This window comes from Pogona vitticeps, chromosome 4 (genome assembly GCF_051106095.1).
Source record: "Pogona vitticeps strain Pit_001003342236 chromosome 4, PviZW2.1, whole genome shotgun sequence".
NCBI lineage: Eukaryota > Metazoa > Chordata > Lepidosauria > Squamata > Agamidae > Pogona > Pogona vitticeps.
In genome coordinates, this window is record NC_135786.1 from 26,638,353 (window position 1) to 26,665,565 (window position 27,213).

The 27,213-nt window shown below is 40.3% G+C and overlaps 1 protein-coding gene across 6 annotated transcripts in view; it reads right to left on the reverse strand.

Moving 5' to 3' along the window:
- LPIN3 (lipin 3) overlaps positions 1-26,298 on the reverse strand; it is a 41,598-nt gene extending 15,300 nt beyond the window's left edge. The window contains exons 1-10 of one of the 6 annotated variants that reach the window (XM_072996950.2): positions 26,235-26,298; positions 15,696-15,896; positions 13,576-13,671; positions 11,589-11,833; positions 10,513-10,620; positions 9,897-10,014; positions 8,303-8,753; positions 6,576-6,675; positions 2,066-2,250; positions 512-608 (exon numbers count right to left, since the gene is read on the reverse strand). In XM_072996950.2, the coding sequence (XP_072853051.2) occupies positions 512-608; positions 2,066-2,250; positions 6,576-6,675; positions 8,303-8,753; positions 9,897-10,014; positions 10,513-10,620; positions 11,589-11,833; positions 13,576-13,671; positions 15,696-15,887 (1,592 nt within the window). In that variant the 5' untranslated portion in view covers positions 15,888-15,896; positions 26,235-26,298. The other 5 variants (XM_072996948.2, XM_072996951.2, XM_072996949.2 and 2 more) reach the window with 5 other exon arrangements.
- Between the last annotated feature and the right edge of the window lie 915 nt (positions 26,299-27,213).

The following is a 27,213-nucleotide window of genomic DNA, read 5'->3' on the forward strand; positions in this document are numbered from 1 at the left end:
CAGCACTGTAACAAAAAGCAAGTTGATCCAAGTTGCTATTGTTGCTAAACTGAACATAAAACGAAAGGCTCTCGACATCTACATACACTTTAGCTACAGTTAAGTTATGCCTTTTGCATTTTGATTTATAGTTTTACAATAATGTTGTTCAATTTTTGTGCATTATAGTTTTAAATTATAATTGGTATGTTTTCTATTAATTGTAGATTGTAAATATTTTTGTATGCTGCCTTAGGTCTCTACTAGGAGAGAAAGGTGGGATTAAAATCAAATCAGATCATAAAAGAGGAACATAATACATGAGCATAAACTGCAGAAAATGAGAGGAATATGAGTTCTAACCTCACACAGTAACCTTTAATACGGGTAAGGGAAGGCATATTTTAAGTAACATCTACAAATTTTATGATGTCTTGAAGGTCATAAAATGCAAGCTGAATGTACTAAAACATACTTACACCTAAAGCTTCCTTGAGGGTTTACATATACCACATAATATCTTTCTACTCACTTCTTATGCATCTGTATCACCAGATTTGGATCATCGAGAATTGCTGGATTCTCTGCAAACTCTTGGTAAGAGACTACATGTTTCATAAACTTCTCTGCTGGAAATTGAAAGGAAATGAAAATATATGCCAGTTCACGAGAAACACCCCCCCCAAAAAAAATGTATGTGAAAGCAGTGGCAGAGGCTAACCAGAGGATCACAGCAAACAGATTACCCACATACAAGTCCATCATAGTCCTGCATCATAAGATATAAATTACTAAGTATGCGTATCTTTGATTATTTTCTTCTTGCAGGTGAAACATCCAAAAATATTTCTCCCTGCTCAGATTGATTATGAGAGCTTCTGTGCATTTTTCACATTGTGGGAATTTTCCTTTTAAAAAACACTTCATAATTGGTTTTGCACAAAAAAAAATCCTGTGTATTATGCAAAAGCCTTCATTTTTGTGCAAAATACAGAGGTACTATTCCATTTTATGACAAAGAATTAAATAAGTTGTAGAGAAAATTCAATCTATATAAAATCACTGACTTGTTCTTCTCCTTTGCTTTTCTAATAAGTTGCAGCTTTTAGATACCAGTTAAGCAAAATCAAGAAGGAAAAGGCTTTCAGTCACATATAAACTTGCATAATTTATTTCCTCACCCAGGAACCGCAATGTCTGGATGAGGTTACCAGCCTATCAAAAGAGTCTTGGCTTCTTACTGCTGTGATCTGCTCTATATCTGCTAAGAAGCTATTCTACATAGCTGCCTCATCCACCTCTTCTAGCCATCATTATAAAGGTAGCTCTAAACTTAGCATGGCTAATAAGGCAGTAGAAGACCCATGAGCACACACTCTTCCTCCCAAACTGAATCTCTGGGGCAAACTATCCAGATAGTTTATATGTGTTGCTCTGTATAACAAAAGCAATTCTGGATAGAGTAATCTGGAAGAATCACCACCACGAATAGAAAAGCAACAGGAAAGGATTAACTCTCCTCCACTAAGAACCACATCCTCAGTATGCGTTGAGGCAACCTGTACTGCATTTATCATTTTAAAAACCATGATACACTGCAGCATGAATCTCTTGCTGAATCATTTAGTTACATCATAACAGTCTCTGCCTAAACTCAATTGCTGGTCCCAAATACAGATCAGAAATCAGAGTTATATGTATGTTGACTTAGAATCCAACAATTCATTCAGTTGCTCTACTCTAGATGGTAGTAGCAACTGAATTCCAACTTTTGCTATTGCATTCTCTTTCTCCCCACTAATAGCACTCAACACCTTTTCTACTCTAACTTTATCTGATGTTGGCAAAGAACGCCAACACGAGTGTACATCCTCCAATAGGTGCACATGTGCGCATGGGGGGGGGTGTACACACACACACACACACACACACACACACACACACACACACACACACACACACACACACACACACACACACACACACACACACACACACACACACACACACACACACACCCTATACCTCTTTTCTGGAATATTCAAAAGTCCTAACACATAGTTTCTTGTCTATACTTTGGACATACCATGAGATAACTCCCCATCATCCCCAAGACCTCCACAGACAGATAGGAGAACGGGGGGCACCTGGCCGCATGCCCTAGGCTCCAAAATATTGTCTGAACTGTTATCAACAGTAGCACTGGCCAGTACATGGTTCTGAGAGAAGCTGCCAGGATCACTTTGTGTTTGTCTGCTCAGCTCAGCATCGCTAACAATGGAAGAAGAAAAGGAACAAAATGTCAGTACAAGTTAATTATGTAGTTTCTGATGTACTTTAAGTCTTGGGGAAAGGTAAGGAAGAGGAAGAAAGCAGATTATTTTGGAAAGCTCTCCCAAACTCTAATTTCTGAGTGGTTGATGAACAAGAATTCTAAAATTCATATTAGAGTTACAATAGATACCCAAATTTCTAAAAAGCTGACAAGGCACAATTCAATACATCTTCTCTAACCTCTATATCAGGAGTGAAGAACATACAGCCTTCCACATGTTGTAGGACCATAACTCCCATCAACCCCAGCCAGCATAGTCAATAGTTACAGATGATGAGAGCTGCATTCTATGTATACTAGCCCCCACCTTGTTTAATTTTTATATCAGCGCCTTAGTTGGAAATTTAAGTAACCCCAATTTTCATCAACCTAAACTTGCATCTCACCCAATTTCAATTCTACTTTATGCTGATGAGGCTGTTTTCTTGTCAACAACGTGCATAGGATTTAGAAGACTTTTGAGATCCTTCTCTTCCTACTGCAATAAAAAACAACTAATAATTAACTATGCTAAAACCAAGGTTATGGTTGTTAGTAGAAGGAGAATAAAGCATAAATGGTCTCTGTAGCACTAACAAAAAAATTTTATACTCATGGGGGTAAACATGTTCCATCGGCGATACATGTTTTTAAGGCCAGGATTATTTCACAAATGCTTTTTGGCTCTCAAATATTTGCCTTGCTAATTTACGACATCTGGAGATTGTTCACACCAAATTTGGGAGAGCTATTCTTGAAGTTCCACCTTGTACTTCCAATGTGGCTCTTTGCTTAGAGGTTGGGTTAATATCCATTAAAGCATTAGCCAGAGTCCTTATGGTAAAACACTGGCTTAAGCTGATTTTTTCATTAGAAGGCTTGGCCCCACTGATCCTACCAGATTCTTTTCAGTCACAGTGGAAGAAGCGTATAACTGAAGAGATATTGAAAATTGGCTTTTCTCCCAGTATACTTATAGCAATGGGTCTCACGGATGCCATCAAAGGGGTGAAATTAAGGGTATGGAATATTGAACTACAGGAGCATGTTGGCCAGTTAGGGAAGTCTAACTTTCTTAAGAAATCTGCTTTTATCACCTCCTCGTATTTAGTTAGCACTATGTCATCTAAAGTCATAAAGGCTTTTACACTAGCTAGGCTCAATGTATTTCCTTCTAAGCTTCTGGATAGAAGATTTCGAGGTTTGCCTACATCAGATTATCTCTGCTCTTGTAACAGTGATAAAGTTGAATCAGTTAGTCATCTTCTCCTTTTCTGTACTTGCTATCAGGATCTATGTATGGAGCTTTTACTACCTGTTATCTGTAAATCTCCCAGGAGATCAGAGGAGGATTATATACAGATGCTGCTCTCTGACAATACCCCTTATATTACGAGACAAGTGGCCAAATTTTGTGCTTCAGCAATGGTTATTTGTGTTCAGATGTTTAGGTAGGCGATTTTAGATGGATAACATAATGCTTTTAATATAACACTGGCTGAGGTTTTATTTATACTAAGGATATACAGTGATGCCTCACTTAACGATTGCCTCACTTAATGAGGAAATCACTTGACGATTAGGTTTTTGCGATCGCAAAAGTGATTGCAAAACGATGGTCTAAATGGGAAAAATCTGCTTCACGATGATCGGTTCCCTGCCTCGGGAACTGATTTTCGCATTACGAGGATCTAAAAACAGCTGATCGTCAGGTTTCAAAACGGCCGCCGGGTGTACAAATTGGCTCCCTGCTGTTTTTAGGAACCATTTTTCACTGTACAGGCATCTGAAAATGGCCGCCCCTGTGGAGGATCTTCGCTGGATGGTGAGTTTTCAGCTCACTGGAATGCATTGAACGGGTTTCAATACATTTCAATGTGCTTTTTTATTTCGCTTAACAATGTTTTCGCTCTACAGTGATTTCACTGGAACGAATGAACATAATCAAGTGAGGCACCACTGTACATTGTTATTAACTGGAAAGTAGGGGTTGTTTTATTATGTTCCAACTGAAAATATTATAACTCTGCCTGATTTTATGAAACTACAATTATATATATGTATTTTAAATTGATTTGATTTTACTGGTCTTTTACCGTAATAAAGTATTCATTCATTCATTCATAAGGATGATGAGAGCTGCATTCCAACAACATTTGGAGGCCCACATGTTGCCCAACAGTACTAAATACAGTCATGTGGAAAAAAAGCAGACCCTCTTTGAATTCTATGGTTTTAAATATCAGGACATAATAAAAATAATCTGGTCCTTAGCAGGTCTGATAATTAGGTAAATACAATCTCAGATGAACAACAGCACATGACATATTATACTGTGTCACGATTTATTTTACAAAAACAAAGCAAAAATGAACAAATCATATGTGAAAAACTAAGTACACGTTGTGATTCAATAGCTTGCAGAAGCACCTTTAGCAGCTATAACTTGAAGTAATCATTTTCTGTATGATTTTTCAGTCTCTCACATCATTTTGGAGGAATTTTGGCCCATTCTTTTTTACAATGTTGCTTCTGTTCATAGAAGTTTGTGGGCATTTGTTTGTGCACAATTCTCTTAAGGTCCTGCCACAGCACTTCAATCCAGTTGGGGGCTGGACTTTGACTGGGCCATTGCAACAGCTTGATTCGTCTCTTTTTCAGCCATTGTATTGTAGATTTGCTGATGTGCTTGGCATCATTGTCCTGTTCCTTGACCCAATTTTGGCCAAGCTTTAGCTGTTGGACAGATGGCCTCACATTTGACTCTATACTTTGGTATACAGGGGATTTCAGGGTCAGCTCAATGACTGCAAGGTGCCTAGATCCTGTGGCAGCAAAACAAGCCCAAATAATCACCCCTCCACCACTGTGCTTGACAATTGGGATTTGTGCTGATATGCTGTATTTAGTTTTCATCAAACATGGTGCTGAGCATTTTGGTCAGATGTCTCAACTGTGGTCTCATTTGCCCAAAAAACATCATTCCATAAGTCTTGTGGTTTGTCCAGATCCAACTTAGCTAAGCTAAGGCACACTGCCATGTTCTTTTTAGAGAGAAGAGCTTTCTCCTGGCAACCCTTCCAAACAAACCATACTTGTTCATTCTTTTTCTAATTGTACTGTCATGAAGTTTAACATTTAGCATGCTAATAGAGGTCTGTAAAATCTGAGATGTAACATGTGTGTGTGTGGGGGTTGTTTGTTTGTTTTTTTGTGGGGTTTTTTTGCATTTTCTCTGAGCACTGCACAGTGTGACCTTAGGACAAATTTGCTTGAACATCTACTTCTGGGAAGATTGACAACTGTCTTGAATGTTTTCCACTTGTGAATAATCTTCCTCACTGTAGAATGACAGACTTTAAATTGTTTGGAAATAACCTTATAACCCTTCTGAGATTGAGAAGCAGCAACAATTGCTTCTCTGTGATCATTACAGATGTGTTTCCTCCTTGGCATTGTGCTAACACATACCTGAATGCTTCAGACTAGCAAACTGCTAAAACTTCAGCTTTTATAGAGGTGGTCACATTTGATGATGATCACTCAGGGGCATTTGGTTAATAGCACCTGACTGCTACTTAACCTTTTAATTTTTATGGGCGCAGTAAGGGTGTACTTAGTTTTTTACACATGGCTTCTTCATTCTGGCTTTATTTTTGCAAAATAAATCATGGCACGGTGTAATATGTCATGTGTTGTTGTTCATCTGAGGTTGCATTTACCCAATTTTCAGACCTGCTAAGGATCAGATGATTTTTATTACATCCTCCTGATATGTAAAACCACAGAATTCAAAACTTTCTTTTTCATATGACTGCATGTATAAACGCATTGTTATAACCCAGGTGCTGCATTATTTGAAGCTGCTTCTGTTCACTTAGCAGTTAATGATCAGAACATGATCATGTTAATACTACAGTCAGTAGTAACTTGCACACAACAGTGAACCCCAAAGTTTTGTAATTTTGCACACAAGAAACGTGAGTGTTGCATTCCACTTTCAAAAAAGATTTTTTCCCCAGTTTTGATCCCCTCCTCCTCTGTAGTTATGATGAAGTAAGAAGCCTTTCTGGTTTTGGCTAACTGCAATTTATCACGATGTCCAAACTATGGACGTCATTTGAAGAACAGCATTGACAAGGTGAATGTGTGCAGAGAATGGTGATTAGAAGAGTTGTGTCATCTAGAAATCATGTCCTAAGAGCAGAGAGTTGGATTAAAGATTGCTAAAATCTCCTCGGTCTGTAAAATGTTATAGTCAAACCAGCATCATTAACCATACCTTTTGGGAAAATAAAGTGCTAATTGTTCTGCATCCAAATTCGAGAGATCTTCTAAATAAATATCAGTAGGTCCCAGATGAGGGCTTCTCTTCAAAGAACCTCAAAGAGATCCAAAAGTTGTAATTAACAGCTGCTTTCAATAAGAAATTCCTGCATATGTCTACAATTGCTTGCTCTAATAATGGAGCCATCAAAAAACAAATTATTAGATTCTCATACTTGGGGAACCCCCTGAGTATGTACAGTACAAGTATGTAGGTCTTCAAGACAAAATGACCATAAACAGTAATATGAGCTTCCACAATCAAAAGCATTTTCAGGGCATAGAAATAATAATATCAAGTCACAATCTCATTGTTAGCAGAAAGAAACTCTGGGTTTACACTAAGAGTGATCAAGAAAGAAACTATTTTTGTGTTTGTATGTGTAGGCATGTATGGTACACAAGTGCATGTACACATGTACAAGATGCCCACTGTTGCTCAATAGTGAAAATCCTAGACTTCTTCATGTTTTCCTACAGTCTGCTCCCAGCAGCTTGCTGAAAAAGAGTGTAAGAGTGAAATGGCATGGAAGAACAGATGAAAAGTCCATGCTGTGGGTTTAAAGCAACAACTACAAAAAGAACTATCCCCCCCTAAGATATTTTCCTAGTCATGACCTAAATTAAGGAAGGGGGTTTTTGGCTCATGGCTTGAATTCCTATTTAGGAAGAGTCTCTTGAGAGGTGCATGTGATCTATTCCTGCAATTGGTAGAACTAAGAGTATGGAGTAGAGCCAAGGCAAAACGGATGAGAACTGATGTAGTTTTTGCTAGAATGTCTTATGCAATACTAGGGACTTAGCCTCACAGGGCTAGGGACTCAGGATGTAAAGCTTTGCTAATTTTGTTCAGCCAGGAGAAGGTGAAAAAAGTAAAAACAAAAATAAAAAAACACCCCACAACTGGGAAAGATTATAAGAATTTTCCATATTTTGCACATTTCAAAAATAATGTCACAGCGGTTGGCCGTTTTTCAGTAGGATGGACTGATGTGGTGAAACTTCCTTCATCATGGACAAGAACATTTATGAATGCTTGTTCCATCTTTACTGAGGACACATTACAACATTAGATTGTGGGATCCCATTTGTAAAGTGGGCTAAATAGCTCAACGAGTTAGTTGGCTAAGAGTTTGATTCCCCACTATGGCTCCTGCAAGTATAGTCAGTAGAGATGGGGGTATTTGTATTCATATATATTCATATATTCCCACACAGCTGGAGTTAACAAGGGTCCAGCCCTTGGGGCTGGACCATCCACTCACACATTCGCCGGTGGCCCCTCTCTTCCTTCCAATCGCTTCGGAGTGCCGCTCGGCTAGCCACTCAGCAGCCTTGCACGAAGACTCATCCTCCCTCCCTCTGCCTGGAGTGGCTAGACGACTAAGAAAAGAACAGCACTCAGAAGTGACCCCCAGGGTCTGGACCCTCATTAACTTCAGCTGTGCAGGGATATTCATATATGAATACCCCATCTCTAACAGCCAACCCGTGTGTCTTTTGCAAACTGCACAGTCCCAGGCTATCCCCAGAAGAAAGGAATGGGAAACCTCTTCCGACTGCTCTCTACCTAGAAACCACTGAAAAAGATCACCGTAAGTGCGAATTGACTTGTTAGCAGACAGTTATTATTAGTATTGCCATTTCTATAAGAAGTTGTAATAGTTTTCAATCTCCACTTACTCTTCCTTTTCTCTTGTCTGACCTCTGGGCTGCTACAAGGCTCTATGTCCGCCCAGCTAGTTTCCTCCAAAGACCCAGTCTTTCCAGTTGTCTCCTCAATGAACGTCATTCCTTCATTCTCTGCAGATCCTGCTCCACCTCGACCATCTTCTGGAAGGCTAGTAGTAATCTCTAGATTACAGTCAAGCACCTGAATGGAGGGACATGCCTCTTGCTCTGCAAAACCATTTCCAGCAGAGAAAACAGGGGTTGGCCTAATAATAGGAACAACTGGAGAGTATGATGTTTTATCAGAGTCCACTAAGCACACATCATTTTCTGAGCCTCCAGCAATGGCCACAAAATGGGTTGTCTCACGTACTGGAACAGTGGTGGTTGTTTGGGTGATGGTTGCTGTTGTGGAGACACTCACAGAGAGTTTGGTTGAATCTACTCGTTCTGATCTGCTCACCTTAAAGAAGGGAAAGATTCTTGAGTTACAGACCAGTGAAACAACATGAGATGTAACAAATTAAAGTGCTCTTCAGAGATCAGATATGCAATTATAGTAGACACTTATAATTAGTATGGCCAATTATTTCTACGTTGCTTGCAACCACTCCTGCAAATATACAAATGCTGGAGGTTGCAGTTTGCTGATTAGTTCATTATTAGTGTTGCAAGCACAAGCGCATAACCCATTTGTCACATTCCAGAACTGACAATTCAAGCAGAATAGACATTTAAACTGAACAAAATTCTGCAGATAAGAGAATGTCAGAACAGAGGGGAATGAAGGGAATTCTTTTATTTAAATAATAACCACTAGAGATGGGCATAAAGCACTTCATTGTGCTTCAGCCTGATTCACTGGCAAAGCATCACAGGTCCTGCATATTCCCTCCCCCTCCCCCCCCACCAGCTTCCCCACTCATAATTCAACATTCAACGTGTGCCAGCTATCTCCATCTTATTCACTGGTGCTCCAGTCCAGGCAAGAGCTTCGGCTTCCCTTCCCCGCCTCCTCCAGAAGCCGACCAATCAATGGCTGAATCAAAAGGATCATCATCTGAGTTGCTGGCTGACAGAGAAAGCAAGGAATGGAAGGCTGGGCTTCTGTCTGAATTGGAGAAGGAGGAGGACCCAGCCAGCATGCACTGAATTTTGAGTGGGGAAGCCAGCCAGGGTGGACAGAAGAGGGAATGCCACACCGACAAATCAGGCCAAAGCACAACAAAACATTTCACACCCATCTCTAATAACCACAGATAAAGGATTTGAGAAATGATCTCATATGACTTGAAACATATACAAAACTTCTCTGTCTAAATCACTTTGCAACACAATCACTTGCATTGCAAATACCTACCTACCTACCCGAACCCACCTACCCTCCCTCCCTCCCTCCCTCATTCAAGGTGGCATACATGGTTTTTTCCCCTATTTTATCCTGTCAATAAATGAGGGTCCAAGCATAATATTACAGGTAGCACATCAGAAGCTGAATCTTGCCCATATTCCAAAGATGTAACACGCAGATCTTTTCCTGATGGCCAGTCTTAAAATAAATCCATTCTGTATAACACAAGAGATATTCCATTCCTCCTATACTCACCTCTGGCAATCTTCCCCATGACCAGTGCAGATGTGATTCGGAGCCATGCAGCAGATCAGGATTTCGAAGTTCCAATTCAGAATCACTTTTTGGAGCTGATGAGCAGTTTGGAGAAAGGCTGAGAACAGAAGATAAAGGAAGACGACTTATCTGGCAGCCAATGTCATGATAAAACCCGTCCTAACCAAGAAGTCATTATAAGGGACAAATGTAATGAAACAGCAGCCTGAATAAAGATGGAGTGTGTCTACACTACAAAGCTATAGAAATGGGATACCATTTGCACTGCTGTTCTTCCATTCCACAGAATCCTGCATTTGTAGTCTGGCAAGGTACTTCTGTTTTTGTGCTGTAATTTGGGAAATGGCACTAGAATTCCTCAGCAGAGATCTCCAATATCTGATGAAACAACAAATCCCAGGATTCCACCACGCAGAATTATGACAATTACAGTAGTATCATGTTGTTATAAATTCTGTAGTGTAGATACGCTTTCATAGATATTGGAAACAAGGTCAGCAGACATGCTTTCTACATCCCATTCATGTGTTCATTTAAAAAGCCAGTGTGGTTCACATTAGATTGTCCCACTGCATCATCTACTGTTATTGTTTACCTCTGCAGAGGAGGCAGTTCTCCATCAGAATAGGGATAGGCTTCCTGAGGTTGCAAAGTCCCAGCTTCTTCATTCTGAACATCAGTGAATGAATAATACATTGTATTGCTGGTAAGAAAAATGAAAGGAAAAGTAGATAAAATGGGATCATACATCATATGGGGGCCATATTTAAAAAGAAGCTTCCATAATTAGGGCACATTGGCTCTTCAAACAACTGTGGTCATGAGAATAGAAACAGTTCAAGTTCCAGATTTCAAGGATACTTTTTTGCATGTGATACCCTCTACAAGCAGCCTTTCCCAGCCAAGTCTCCCCGGATGTCCTGCTGTGCTCATCATCCCCAGAAAGCCTGTTCACTGACCTGGATGATGAGGACTGTACTTCACCATTTGGGGACCCTATGCTTAGAAAGTCTGCTACAGGTTAAACAATCAGGTTATGTAATTAATGGGGGCAAACCATTTGTTTTGTGGGTTTTTTGGAAGGGGCTTGGACTCCAGCTTCCAGAATTCTCCACAAATCCCCGAGGCAGCCAACAGACATACACCTACATTTCACACACCTAGAACAAGTCCTATCTTGGAGGCTTCTGAGTCCTTTGTTTCCTGTTGCTGGTGCTTTCAATCCAGCTCTTTATCTCTCCCCTACCAATTCACCCTCTAATTCCAACCCAAGGTGCCAATTATCTTTCACTGTGTACAGTATCACCCAAAATTATCACATGCTTCCTACTAGGTACAAAAAAGTATGGTTTCATCAAAATGATTCTGACCTCCCAAAGATGTTCCAAGCTATTTCCCACCATTGGTAGGCCAATAAATCATTATTTCCATAAGCAGATGGACCACAACTCCCAGACCCTCTAGGCAGCATGAGTAGAGACTATAATGGCAAAGGAATTCTAAGAATTATCACCTCTGCATATGTTCTAACAGACCAATTTCTGTTCTCTCCTATCCAGCCGTGAACCAACAATAACATTTACCAAAGCTGGCACTTGCAACAATTTCACACATTTTGGTAGTTCAAAATGTGCTAACTCATCTGGAAGTCAATAGCATTAGCCAACTCACCTGAAAGTCAACAGTTTCCTCTTCTCCTCCAGAAGTTGCTCACTTTCGGTCCCCTCTTCTTCTGAAGTTGAATCTGCAGATGATGCCCTCTTCCTTGGCTTCTTCTTTCTCCGTCTCTTCTTACGGAAAGCTGTGTCTGAGCCCAAACCTTCAGGGTTGCTATACAAGCTGGAAGATCTGGTGACAGCATCCGAACTTTTCTCAGAGGGGATGGGAGATGTACACAAAGACGTGGGAAGAGTCTCCTGAAACCATACATAAAGGAAAAACAATACCACTGAAGCTTAGAGGCAACATAAGGATGGATCAAAATTGTAAAACCTTGAAGTCTGACACCAAGGGAAACCAGATTCTATGGATCCAATTCAAACTGAACCTCCATGACTGTAGAGCAAAAAAGAAGCACATACTAGGATTCTGCCAACTGTTGGAGAACTAGGGCTTGTTGTGAAGTTGCAGCCTCTGCTTCCCAAGAAAACCATAGCAATGGGAAGAAGTGTAAATCTTGCTTAGTGGGCTACATGCTGCTGGTTCGTAATGCATTTTTGCAATATAGCACAGCCAGCCTACTGTACATTGCCTCAGAAGTAAGCATCATGCAGTTTCTGGGCCACATGTGACCCTTCAAAGGCTATTTCTGTGGTCCAAGATGCCTCCGTCAATCTTCCTATTGGAAAGATCTGCCCAAAGAAATTAAACAAACAACAATTCTCTCTCTCTTTCTCTCTCATACGCATATCTACGCATACATATGTACCCACCTTATTTTGACCGAACTAAGGGTTTTCAGTGCATACGGACTATTGCAATACACTATATTGTAAACCACTGATTGTGCATTCCCACTGGATGATCACTAGGCACTTATGGCTGAATACCAGTAGTGTAATTTTGATCAGTTTTGGATTTACTGGAACAGACTGGTATGGTTCACAAGGGTTTGTGGGACAGGAAACAGCTCAGTTGCTTGCCTATGGCCAGTCAGCAACTGGGATTAATAAGCTACAGTATATGAACAACCTGAATACAATAATGTTGTGCATGTAAGGCATCAACCTGCCTAATCTTTGCAGTAGGCACTAAAAAAGTAGTTGAAGAAAATGTTCACAACTCCTTCTTGTCTCATATCAGTGTTTGAGCTGAACAAGGCACACAATCAACATTTATTCCTTCTTTGTTATTGCAGATTTTGGCATGATGGATCAAAGAGCTTCTGCAAGTGCCTTCCTCCCCCACTCCTCTTACAGGGAATAGCACAACTATTTAGTCTTTGACTCCGATAATTCTAACCACTGATGGTCTATTGCATCCAGCCAATAAATGCTTCTCTTATTTATTTTACTACGAATGATCAACCATAACAATCTATGTAGTCTGTATGTTATTATTACATGACTGAAGTTTTGTACCTTTCTGTATTTTATGAGTATTCATTCATTCATTCATTCATAGAAAATATTTTACCCCACCTTTCTCCTTAAAGGGCCCATGGCGGCTTACAACAATTAAAAGGAAGTGTTCACTCACTTTAAACTTCTCCATTGGTCACCTTCCTGACCCAAGAAATTCTTAGCATCCTGGACATCAATCAACATCTCAAATGCTTCCATCTTTTAAAAACCCCATTCCATGCAAGTAACACCATATGATGTGCATGCTACATTCCTCGATTTTAAGAAGTTGCTCTGAGCCATCCATATTCTGAGTTTTCTTGTTGGTTCTGATCCCACTGTTCATTCAATCAACTTCCTGAGTACTTATATTTGCCAATATGCCTCACCATTCTATTTTAAATCTTTAACTGCATTTCTATTGGCCATTTGATTTTTACTAATTACCATGAACGTTATTTGCTTAATATTTATTTTGAGACTCCTTTTTTATTTACTTGTTTTACTTCACTGTGTAACTTTGCCTCTCACAGTCCTGATGGATCAGAAACTGCAAAAGTATCTATGCCAGCTCTAATGCTCTCTAGTCAGCCTACCTTTTGTTCCTCTGATTCTTGGACAAAAAATGCTTCTCCATTGTCACCCAATTTCATCTGCAGATTGACTGGTTCCCCATTGATTTCTATGTCAACCTACAAAGAAGATGAGAGGGGGTATGTGCATAAAATTGCAAAGAAAATATCCCAGGGAAGGTTCAACTGTACACAGACAGCACCCTAAACATGTTCGACACCAGAATCTGGAGATGCTTCAGGAATCTGAAGAGGTGTTCTATTTTTTTTTTAATGACATGTATCACTTCTGAATTTGCTTCTCCCTTTATGAATTAATTTATGAAGATTTTTTTTTTGTAAATGGCCAATCTTTCATCTTTTTGTTGGTGATATACATTTTCATTTTTGGAAAAAAGCATCAACGTCCACCCTATGGCTTGGTTGATTTAAGTTGCGTCATTTTACATCAGGAGATTAAAACAAAACACAGCCGATATTAATGGACATATGAATTAACTGAAAATACTGCAAACTTAGAATGGTACATGCTGGGCACTGAGGTGGGAGATAAACACAAGCAGCTATCAGTGGAATAGCCACCTCTCTTTCAAAGAATGGGTTCCACACACCCCTTCAGGCCTCCATTTTGTTTTTGTTTTTACATTCATGTTACTGCCCTCATATGCAAGACAGAACATGTCCTGCATTGTAATTCCTGCCATAAATTGCATCCCTCTCTTGAGTTCACCACCACCAGCAGCTTCACAAGTGAGATCTGAAGATTTTGAGGAAAAAGGAAACAGTTAGAAAGGTTAAAGTACATATTGTACCTTATTTGAAAAGCTCAGGAACAATGTAAAATGACATGAGCTCCCCCACCAAACAAAAAACCAGGAGCATGTCCCCATAGAACAGTCACACCTTTCTGCAGCATAAATTCTCTTGGCAGAATTGCACAGTACTTTATTTTTAAACCTAGAAATTAGCAGTATACAGACTGCACAAGGTATATGTGTGATGATATGCTTCACTGTGAAACTGTTTATTGCTTTTGAGTCTGTAACCACAAGCACAAAGAACAACGTCAGCCCCAACACACAGCACATTAACTGTTTGTGCTTCTATATATATTATTATGGGATTGGGGTTGTTCTGCCATAGCTCTTAAGTCACAGGAGATAATTGATAACAAATTTGGGCTCAAAGGCATGTTGGATTTTTGACTGGAGGAACATGGAAATGCACAGACAAAGGAAGCAAATTGCTAATGACTTTTTCATATTTGGTGACAGTTTCAGAGACCAGCTAAAGAAGATTAAATCAATAACTGATCTATAATGCAACCAAAACTCAAATCCCAGAGGCCCAAAATATTCAACACCTACATAAGTTTGGTTGTCTCCATATCAACAGAGATATGGAAAGAATTGGCATAACTGGGGATCTTTTGGCAGGTGTGATTAGACTCCAACATTTTGGTTTCAGGGTTTATAATATGCATCTGGTGACTTTATGCTCATTCATATAAGCCTGGAGGAGAGAAACTATATGTTCTTGATATTCACAAAAATCTCAAACACATCATGCCATATTAAAAAGATTGTTTGAGTATTCGATACATATTCCACAGGCCAAATTTTGCAACATTCAGGCTGCGATCCTAAACACACCTTTAATTAAGCATTGATTTCAGTAGAAAATACTATATGGATATGCCTTATCTGAGGATGGATGATAATTTTCAGTTCAGTTCAGTTTTTCAAGAAGTTCCAACCCAGGGGAAAACAAAAATGAGAGATTTGTCTACCCAATGAATCAATGCTCAACTTTTTAAACATCTAGTTTTGAATCTCTGTGTATCTGGTCATGTTACTGCTGAGTTAGAGTTACCACCTTTTTTCTCCTTGAAGACACTTCATCTTTGGGGTGGGGGCACAGCACAATCCTCTTTATGTTAGGAAAAGATGTACCTATCTAATCTGGACAGTGAAGACACAAGAGAGTTTCAATTCAATATTGAACAATTTCACCAGAATTTGCAAATTTCTTAATATTTGAGATGGAAAGATCTTAAGATTTAAGTACATTTGAAAATAGAACAAAATGAAACTGAAAGATTCTCCCTCCACCGATACTGTCCCCATATAGCTGAAGTCACTTACCACTTTTTCACTGGATCGCAAAACACGTAGCTTCCCAAAGCGCACATGGAAAGGTGAACAGTGTAAGGAGCCATCTGGCTGCCTTACCACAACGACATCAATGCAGCCAGTCAGGGTGGCAGGGTTGAGACCCTTATACAGCTTCTTTACAGTGCCAAATACGGTTTCAGCAATCTGACCCACATAGTTCATTGTCTGTAGCTACAAGCACAAAGAACAAGGATAGGTGAGCTGTTTAGAAACCTGTGCTGTGTACTGGTGAAGTTATATAGCACTTCCAGAAAGTAACAGTGCTGAAGAATAGAGATGGGCATGAACCCATTCATCCCAATTTGTCCCAGTTCATCAAGGTGGCAGCACAGTTACTGCTGCTCCCCTCCTCCACCCCCTCGGCCAATCAGCCACGCATCAGACACAGCTTGCTTGTTTTTTCCACCTCCTCGGCTAATCTCCCAGTCATGATCAAGAGCCCAGACTCCTCTGCCCTGCCCTGTTGTCTGAGTGGGAGATCAGCCAAGATGCCAGGGCAGAGAAGCCTGAGCTGTTGCCTTTATGAACTGGAATGAACTGGTTCACTCCCATCTCTAGTGCTTTATCTCCCAAGGCATGGATGGTTGAGACATGATATAAAGCCAGAAATCCTTCTTCAGAATGCTTGCTTGGTTCCCTACATCTTGTTTTTCAGGGGGACATGAGGGAGAGGGAACACCCTCAGGCTACAGGGCTAAACCTGGCCATTTCGAAGAATCAAATACATTTTCCAGGCTTCCCCATATGTCTACATTGTCTTTTTCATGACAGATTTGCTTGGTAGTTTCCAAGTTCTTATGTGTTTGTGTTAGGAACTCTGTTACTCTTAGGTCTTTTATACTTTATTGTAATAGTACTGCGGTTTTTCTTTCTAATTTCATACCACAAATTAATTTAAAATATTTTTAAATAATAATTTAAAATGCTAAAATAAACTAGGTGTTTGTGCTTGTTTTAAATTTTAAATTATGATTTTTTTAAAAAAGTAAAAGGTGAAGAAAAAGCAAAAACATGAGGTGTTATCAAAAAAATTAAAAAAAGGTATGATGCACTAAGTTTGGGAACCATTAGCCTCTAAATCTGAACAATATGCTTGTTCCTAAAGGCCAAGAAACACCAAGCAAAATCTGAGAAACATTTATCTTTCAAATGTCATGATTAAAAATGGGTGTGAATCTCTGGTTCGGCAGTTTGTGCCAGTTTGCTTGGCACTTCAGAGCTCCGCCTCCTCCAGCACGAACTCACTTGGAGGCAGTGGCCTGGCTTCCCTGCCCTGCCTTCTCTGGGTACCACCTCTGAGTGGACACCCACTGGAAAAGGCAGGGCTTTGCAGCATCAAAAGAACTATCCTGGGATTATGCATGTTATCTTCCACTGGTGACCTTTTGATATCTTGGTTGCTTCTGTCAGGGGTTATCTGTTGTTCTTTTGTGCTCAGTAGTATTATAATTTTCAGCTAATAAGGAATTGTTGTTTTTTGTATTCTCAAAGGTTTTCATGGCCGGGATCAGATGGTTGTTGTGGGTTTTTTGGGCTCTTTGGCTGTGTTCTGAAGGTTGTTCTTCCTGATGTTTCGCCAGTCTCTGTGACCGACATCTTTAGAGGACTGGAGTAGGAACTCTGTTTTTTCGGACAGAGTTCCTACTCCTGTTCCTCTGAAGATGCCGGCCACAGAGACTGGCGAAACGTCAAGAAGAACAACCTTCAGAACACGGCCAAAGAGCCCGAAAAACCCACAACAAACAATTGTTTAAGTTTGTTTGTGCTTACTCACAATATTACCATATTTGTTATGCTCTTGCAATTTACAATAAAATGATAAATACAGTAATATAGAAATGTATTTATTTCTATATTTCTAAATTTCTATATTTTACAGAAATATAGAAATGCTCTTCTTGGGTGAAAGTCGTTGTAGCGAGCACGCTGAAGCCTCTACCAACTCAGGCCTCCAGGAGTGCTCACTCTTCTTCTTCAGTTGCTGCCACCAATGTTATCCAATATTTAAAAAGACAATGTTGTTTCAAAACAAAAACTTGTTTATTGGTTTAACAAAATAAAGTAAGTAAATCACAAGATGTTAATCAAGGTCTCTCACTCACTGACACACACAGATTCTTCCCTCACTGACTGTTTGGCTCACAGGCCCATAGACACACTCATCACTCACTCTCACAAAATCTCTCTCTAATCTCCTTTCTCCCTCATCATACACCCCTTTATATATTCCAGCTCCTCCCCCTTCTGCACCACCTTCCGTCCCCTCATTGGCTGATGTTCCACTGCCCAGCTGTGATGGACAGGTGAGGGCAGGGCTGAATGCTACAGTTGTGTTTTGATATTGGTCTCTGTCATACAAGTTAGTTGTTTGACAGAGTAGTTAATAAGATATTGAAGGCTGAGGACTACAGCTATAGATAATTCAGAATAATCACTACTATTTAAATATACCGGTAAATACATTTTCCTAAAATGGAGAAGACTGGACCCCATTGGTCAGTGTGCAAACTCAGTCTACTGTCCAGCTTTGAGGTGTTGGTGGACACCTGATATCATTACCTTAGAACTCCAGAGTTGGAAGTATCCCTATTGATAATCAGGTCCAGCCCCTGTGAAGGAGGCACAGTGAGGAATTAAATTCCCAACCTCTGGTTCCACAGCCAGATACCTAATCCATATGTGGAACACTTCAGTACAAGCAAACTATTGTTAATAAGCCAAGGTACCATCAGTCTTGCTCCATGCATCTCCACTTGGTTGACAGGAAGACGTATATTTTGCTTGACACAGGAAAACATTAGCATAAATGTAATTCTAATTTTCTTTTTTGGGAATACATGAGAGTAAGGCATTTGCAAGTTTCTATAGTCTTCAGGTGTCAGTGATGAAGGGAGATGGTAGCAGAACAGTAAATGATGCAGGGAAAGTTGCTTGAAAGCAGGCCTAAGAAAGATTATTTCAGGTACTCCTAAATAATAAAAAGGTAAACAACCGTTCCCACTTCATAAATAATATAATATATAACTAAAATAGTACTATTATATTGAAATAAGGCATTATGAAGAAAAGCAGTTGTCAAAACTATGATGAGTTGCAGTCTAAAAAATAACATTTCCTTCTCTGTAGAAAATAACTGATTGTGTTTGCCTGAGGCTAATTTTCAAAGACAGCAATTACAGTGGTTCTTCCATTAGCCATTAATGCACATTAATGCTATTCCCATTTCTCATTGATATGAGCCCATTTGAATGGAAACCCTAAAGTTTAGGGCCTAAACCATGTTTGGCACCTCTATAACTCCTACCTGCCTAACAAAAGGGCACAAATGAGGAAGCAACATCACAGAGACTTGATTGATATACAGTAGTATCCTTGATTTGCATAGAACAGGACATATCCGTATTTTGTAACTTCCTGTGTGTTGCACCAATTTATCTTGCAATGTACAGCCACACATTAATTAAGAAAAATATATAGTTGATTTTAAAGGTACAGTAACTATATTCTAGGACAATTGTGGTTATCTCCAGTAGACTATGCAAAGGCCGGTCAGGTGTTTCAACCATATATAAACCATATTAAATTCATGTGTGATGAGTATGAAATAAATTCTGTTTATGCCTATTAGTCTCACTAAGCCATTCATGCCCCAACTGTGACCTTTGCAGAGGAGCCTAGACTTGTAAAACCATCTTCATGTACATCCTTATTACATGAAATGTGGCATGGAAAAACACACGGTGCCCTAATATTTACATACATGTCTGTGTTCAAAGAAAAATAAAATGCAGATTTCTACCTAATTCAACACAATTTTCATGAGAACAGGGATACATAGAACTGCAGCCCTAACTCCCAAAGACCTAGATGGTGAAAGGCCTAGATGTACAAACTGATGATTTAACAATTCACAAAGCATTTAAGATCTCCACAAAAACCAAGCAAGGAACAAAATAAATGCAGTTAATTAGTATGGGGAAGTGACAGAAATATGAGGTCTGAGCCTGGTGTAAAAGCAGGGCCAACGCTACCTAAGGCATTGTACAGTGGCTAGTTCAGGTGCTAGGCTCTGGAGCGAAGCACCAATGTGTTGAAGGATACAGCACTGTGTATTGTGTCTGTCCTCAATACCATAAATTGGTCAACTGCCAGCACATGCCATGGATGACACTGTCCCATCACCAGTGTTGAAGAAAACACAACTAGCACTCCAGCTGGCTTTTCTATATGCACCAAGGAAAGATCCCACATTCCCTGTTGCCCGAAGGAGCAAATTGTCTTGGACTGATTCTGGATTTCGAGAGTCACTGAAATGTTTAACATGACCAAATGGAGGTCATAGGCAAAGATACATGCTAACCTGGACATTGCCTGGTCCATATCTTCCCTCAGAGTTGAACTTCCATAAAGACCAGGTACAATCACCACAACAGCATGTAATTAATAAGAACCAAGCAATCAAGTGGCTAAGATGAAAGCATGTGCCACATACTGGTCATGTCCCTTTTATCTGACTAAACATTGTAATTGAGTACTATTGGCAATGGCTGTAGCATGACAATTCTGAAAGAATTGGTGAGACTCTCTTGGGAGCTAGCCTAGAATTTTATAAGTCCTCATTGTAATAATCTATAATTAAGCATGACACTCACACAACCGCAATATTTGTGGCACTCTGAAGCACAGTAGTTGGAAGAGGGAAGAAAGCAAGAAAATACTGCCCCTTATGTCCTGGGAAGCTACCATCTCCCTTCAGCACCCATCATATCTAAGGAAGAAATCTTTGAATGCCTCACAAGAACAACAATCAAGAGATTTTTTTGTACGTGAACACACACAAAACTCATGCTCCTCTGCCAAATGTAGAACATAAGAGATACATACTTTTATTTTTACAGACACAGACACATGTACACACAGGCACAACCAGAGAAAGCAGCTTCTTACCCAGCAAGATGGGGACAGTTTGACCTTGCCTCCCTGCCTAGAAAAAAACCCACCTCTACTGAGCAATTCAAGAGAACTGATTGTTTTCCCCAGCATTTCATAGGTCCTGTTGGATCCTACAGGGAGTCCCAGGAGGACTATGGTTTCCCTCCCAGAGCACAGAGGAGAGGAGAGCTCCACATGGTTAACTTCTCTATCCTACCAAAGTCAGTGACCAAATGAGTCCTAGAGGGATGTGCAGGCTCTAGAAGCTTCAGTGCCTCTGTCAGCTCCATGCTGCGCAAAACCAGGAGAAGGTCATGAGACAGGCCTCTTGCCACCATAACCTGCTGAGCCGAGTGTTCTGCAGCAGCATTTAATTGGCAGCTGTGCAGGCAAATTCAAAATCCAGTGCACAGTTGTTAGAGTCAGAGCTCCTCTTTCTGTTTTTTTCCACTTTCATGTTTCACAAAGGTGTTTTACTATAGCTTTAGAAAGAACCCCTGAAAATGCTGCTCTTATGTACAATTGTATGCATACAACGGAGCTGGCTGGAAAATTTGTGGGAATTGTAGGTCAAATTAACATTTCCAAGGTTTACTATACACACAGCTGCAGCACAGTTACAGATATCTGAGTCACAGGCAATTGCAGAGCAGGCAAAAGTCCACAGGATTCCTCCACAAAGCTTGCAGTTTATTCATTTAGTGGTCCAAGAAAAGTTATCACTTACTCTTATATTTGTGTGATTTTTGGGGACCATACAGCTTTTTTCCTTTTTTTCCCCCCTCAGGACACATCTTTGTTATCCAGCTGTGACAGGGGACCAAAGTGTGTGTCCGGAGAGTAGAGATGGGTATGAATTGCTGGTTCAGCAGTTCATGCTGGTTTGTTTTTTTGTTCAAACAGGTGTTTGGCACTTCCCAGCCCTGCCTCCTCTGGCAGGCACCCACTCAGAGGCAGCATCCAGAGGAGGCAGGGCCAGAAAGCCATGGTGCTGCCTCTGAGTGGGCGCCCAAAGTGCCAAGCACCTGTTGAGATGAACAATAAATCAGCCAAATCAATGAATCACTGGTTGGTGCCCATCTCTACCAGAGAGAAAAAGGGAAATATAACTGTGTGCTATCTCAGAATCGTATTGCATGTCGGGAGGCTGGGGAACCTCCAGGTCCAGGGATATAGCAGTGGGTGAGTGATTCTCCATCCAGTTTGCAAGACTTTGTTACCTGTTACTTCAAATCAAGGATCAGAGATAAGAGGTTAGTTAATCCAGAAAGAAAGAACAAAGGAAATGCATTTAAGGAGCCATGGAAACTTATTAAACAAAGCATTATCCAGCTGATGGAGGAGAGGGATGTCAACTGCTTCAGCCTCCTTCTCAGAGTCTGGAAAAGTTACTTTCTACACTACTGTTCCCCAAACCCCTCATCTCCTATGGCCGCCACCACAGAGTCACAATAGACAGCTGAAAAGCCATCATCCTAAGCCACCAGTGAAGTTTAAATGATGCATAGACTGTCATAACAGGGTTTGGAAATTGTCAAGTTCTCCAGATGCTGTTTTCACTGCAGTTTTAACATCACCTTCCAGCATACTGAGAGCTGGTGGATCATAGGAATTATAGTGCAACGAATGAGAAGAGGATATAGGATCCAGTACCAAAGAGCTAAAAATACTGTAGTAGAAATTATCCAAATAGATACATTTGAAGGGAATACACTAAAATTTGGGATTGATTCATACGGGCAGCAGGAGGCTGTGCCCTCTGTTACAAAACAAGAGGCAGCAGGAGGCTGAAAAGCAGGTCACTATGCTCACTGTTGTCATTTGTTGAGAAAGTCACCTCAACCTGCTTAAAGCCTGACTCATCATGCAGGCAGCTGATGGTGCTGTGATGATGAGCTTATAAGTAACTACAGTTCCCTATCAATCTCTAAGTGAAAAAAAAAATGAGGGGAATGCTTCTAGTGAGCCAGAGCTCTGAGGTCACTGCACCACATTAATACATTACTAGCTTCAGAGTCACAGTGTCTCGTGGAAGTAGGACTTTAGAATTCTTCCCAGACTTCAGCACTCACCTGTAAAATATAAAAACACCAATCCCTTTATCTTGTAGGCAGGTGTCCTATCCATTAATAGGAAACGTAGTAGGAAAGATTTTTTTTTCAGGACGTATAGCCCTGTTAGTCTGTAGGATCAAAATAACACAACTTCTATCACTTGAATGGCTAATAAGTGACAACAGCACACTCAGAGTGCCTTATTTCATAATACAACAGAAGTGACACTTTTGAAAGCAATACTGTGGTGTCGAAATAAGAACATCCCTGGCATAAAAGAAGGTACTGTTTTATCACCACCGGGTTATTCTCAGTGTTTGTGATCTTTCACTGTCTAGCTGCAGATCGCCTGGACTGGATATTGCCACAGCAATGACACACGCAGTTTGTTGTAGACACTTATGAAAAGTATACTTTTTTGCTTTACCATATCAGTGTGAAGATACCAGATTTCATCTGATTTTCAAACCTAAGCAGGATTGGACCAGGTTAATATCTGGATGGGAGACCATGAAGTAAGGCACGTGATTGTACTCAGGAAGGGTCATGGCTCAGTAGCAGGGCCTAGTCCCTGGAGCTTCCTAGCCTTGTTCAGGTGTTCCCTGTTAGGTAAACTCATCATAAACATGGTTTCGTTGACCTTCCACACATGGAAGTAATGAATCTACAAAGGAAGTATGCACGGTCCCAACTCACACAGAGAGATCCTAAAACTGGAGATGCTCCCCCTCTTCACGTTCATTGTCTTCTCTGTGTAGAAAGGTGGCAAAAAGACAAAAGTAGGAGACGGGGATAGAATGTTCCCCTCTGTCTGAGGTGAGTTCACCCGAATAAATACTATCTGGTGGCTTCAATGTTCTTACTCCTGTAGAGCAGTGGTCCCCAACCTTGGGCCTCCAGATGTTCTTGGACTTCAACTCCCAGAAATCCTGGCCAGCAAATATGGTGGTGGAGGCTTCTGGGAGTTGTAGTCCAAGAACATCTGGAGGCCCAAGGTTGGGGACCACTGCTGTAGAGTATTGCTGCCAACATTAAAAGCATGGCCAGTGCTTTTCTACCAACATCCTAAGTGCTGTGTGACAGCCAATCATCAGAAAAATCTCACTTACTGCTGCATCTCTGCTCCGTGGAGCTGGGGGCTAGTAAACACCCAACTGGGTTTCTACCTGTCGTGTGTAATTAAAAGCATGCGCACAAGCCCTGTGAGAAAACAAAATAAACTCTAAACATTGAATTTTTAGAGTCTTTTCCACCCTGGCTAGAAAGAGCTAGCCCATTTTTCTTCCATCTAGTGAATGCATACCATCCTGAGAAAATCAAGTGGATGGGGCATAAATTCTGAGTCCATTAGACTCCCATATCCCTCCATTACTGTGTTGGCTGATGTTGATGACAAAGCATCTGGAGGGCACCAGGTTGCTTGATCAAATTTACTCTGCACCAATCCTTCTTTATATGACATATGTGCTTAAAGATTTCCATACATGCTGGTTGGACCAATTTCTTTACACTGCTCAAATAACATCTGTGATAACTTCACATGCTCCTAAAGACTGTCATAGATAAGTTGTGACAACATAACAATTAGAGACATGGATCTGCATTCCATTAACATCTTCTACATGATTAATGTATTACAATTGCCTCGTGCAACATAGGATACACTAAAGCTGAAAACAGCCCACTGGGGTTCAACCAATTGCCTAGTCCCACTGCTTCCTAAGCAGAACAAAAGCATGAGAGCTTCCAGGTCATTGGCAGGTGAAAATCCACAACTGGTAGACTACATTTCGTTTTGATGAGTCATCTGCTCTATAGGCCTAGGTCAAGGAATATCATAAGGCTTATCAGAAATATCCCCACAAGGGGCAAATTTACCTTCAACAAATTAAACTTCTAGACAGATGAGACAGGTTTTGAAATAAGAAGGGCACATTGCAATTTGTATCCTGTAACAATACTGAGGGGCTCACCTTAATGTAATAATCTCAAAGAAGAAAGTGGTGTTAGTTTGATCCTTTGAAAGTTTATGATCAGTTTAGTAATATAATGATTGTTTTCTACAACATGTATCATTCTGTCCCATCCCCTGTAAACAGAACCAGTATGCATATAAACCTATGGCTTAAACATTGTGTTCTGAGCATCTGAAAAAGTGGACTATGTCCACGAAAGCTCATTCCAAACAACCCAAGTTAGCCTTATAGGTGCTACAAGACTGTCTATCATTTTTACTTCAGTACTGTCTTCAGTGAAATTCTCTGAAAACATCATTCAAGGTTTGGTTGTCAAATGTCATAGCAGAAGTGTCTTTTTCAGGACATTTCTGAAGGGAGACGGTAAGCATGTATGGCTGAAGTTGGCATTAATATTTCACAAGGGAACCAAAGACACAGTGAGACAAAATAGAAAGGTTGTAATTTTTCCCCAAGGAAAGGGTTCAGGAGAAAGGTTCAGATGTCATGCAGCTATTTAAGTCTTCCCATAGAACTGTGCAGTAGAGTGTGAAAGAATGATTAAACAGAAAGATTCAGGTGTTTAGGAGTCATACATGGAAAGAAAAAAGAAAAATTTGGAAGAAAATTACAGGATTCAATGGATGAATAAAACAAATATTTTTAGAGGTAAGTGCCCTAGTAGCTTCCAGACATTCAGATGATAACTTCAGCCCCAGACATCACAGGAATGCATTACTGCCTTTATTTCCTACCCTTCCTCCAAGAAACTCAGAAACGGAATATATAGTCCTTACATCCCCATTTTATCCCTGCACAACCCACCCTAGGTTGACAACCAGTGACTTGGCCAAGGTCTGAGATTCTACTAGGTAACACTGGGCTAGCCACTTTGTCTCACAGTCTAACCTAAATTACAAACTGAGGGTGTAGATAAAATGTGCATTGAAAATATAAGGCACTCTGAGTGGTTTGCAAATGAGCTATAATAGATCTATAACAAACATATCTATTTGACCATTATTACTAAATTATTACACAGCATTCTCCCTGCCAAATTACAGTTCAGAACAAACAACACCAATCTTTAGCCTCACTCACTTAAAAACTTCCCCTAATTTCCTGAGAAATGGCAATTTAAAGCTTAGGAGGGTGGCACCAAGACGGCCATACCATATACAGGAAGAACGCCACACACAGAACTGTTTCCCCATTACTGTATATTGCATAACACTGTGAAAGGTTTTCTATAGACACTAATGTTCATATTTTAGTTTTAAGTGCTGCATTACAGACGCTCCACAAACAATTTTTAAAGCAGACCACTCAAAAAGCTCTCATTAACAGCCCATTGCCGGTGGTTATAGAGAGCTGAATGCTCAGACAACACTCCCCCAGCAACATTCTTCCCCTCTTGTCATACTTTCTGTTTCGCTTAAATTACCTGAAGTTGTTTTAACCTCACTCCAGAAATTCGCAGACTTTGAAGCAGGCACTGCTTTAGGATCTAATTACTTACATGCTGCTGCTGCCTACCGACACATCTTTCCTCAGCTCCACCCACTTACCTGATGTTTCCTGTTTTCTTCATACCTGAGCAAGGGGGAGGAGTCTGTACAACAAGCACCACCAGGTCGCTGCCTGTGAGAATGCCGGTCTTTCTTTTGTCAAAGAACTGTTAGCAGCTAGGAGTGGCTGAGCTGTGTCTTTTTGACATTTCACCCAAATTCATGCTCCTTTTGACTCACATATGGATATTCGCCAGATTGATGTTGCTGCATTGCACATAACAGTCTCTTTCTAAAACTGATAGTTTGTTTTGCAGGCCAACGACTGTGAAATACAATGTTTTCCAAAGCAGCACGTAAGTAAGTAATAGATGTTGCAGAAGAAGTGGGTTTTCTGGCTTTTTGGGCAAGCATGATTGCTTCTAGTGGTAAATGTGTTTAGGTCTAATTTCTATTATAGTACAAAAATAAGTATGTCTCCTCAGAGGAAAGTCCCATCAAGTTCAGTAAGACTTACTTCTGGGAAAGTGGCCTTTGTTGCCTTCAGGGCTGTAAGCAGAGCAGGGCTCGTTCCATCAGCATCTCCCCTTTCATTGCATAGAAAAGAGTAAGAATTGACATGTAATTGTCTCAATACAGTAATGCATAGAGGTTTAGCCAAGAGCAGTTTGTTTCATCTACTTAGCACCATCTGGAAAAACGGTCTATCTGCTTCTGCAGAAAAGGCAAATTTTAAAGGCACAACAGCTGGAATAACTTTTTTGTTTGTTTTGAGACAAAAACATTGTAGGTTTCTGTTGGACTCATTGTCACCTTTTCCCTGTCCTAACAGGAAGCAGAATAAAAAGCATAGTATGTTTGATATATTTACTATATTTCCTTTAGCACGTGCACTGTCATTGGACAAATGTGGTCCAAAATGGTCCAAATCAGGGGTATTTTTTCAACTTTCAGATGACTACAAGGTGTATTAAAGAGCAGCTATTTACCCCCAAGATGGAACAATACCTCAACAGCCTTCTTATTCTGTTTGGCATCG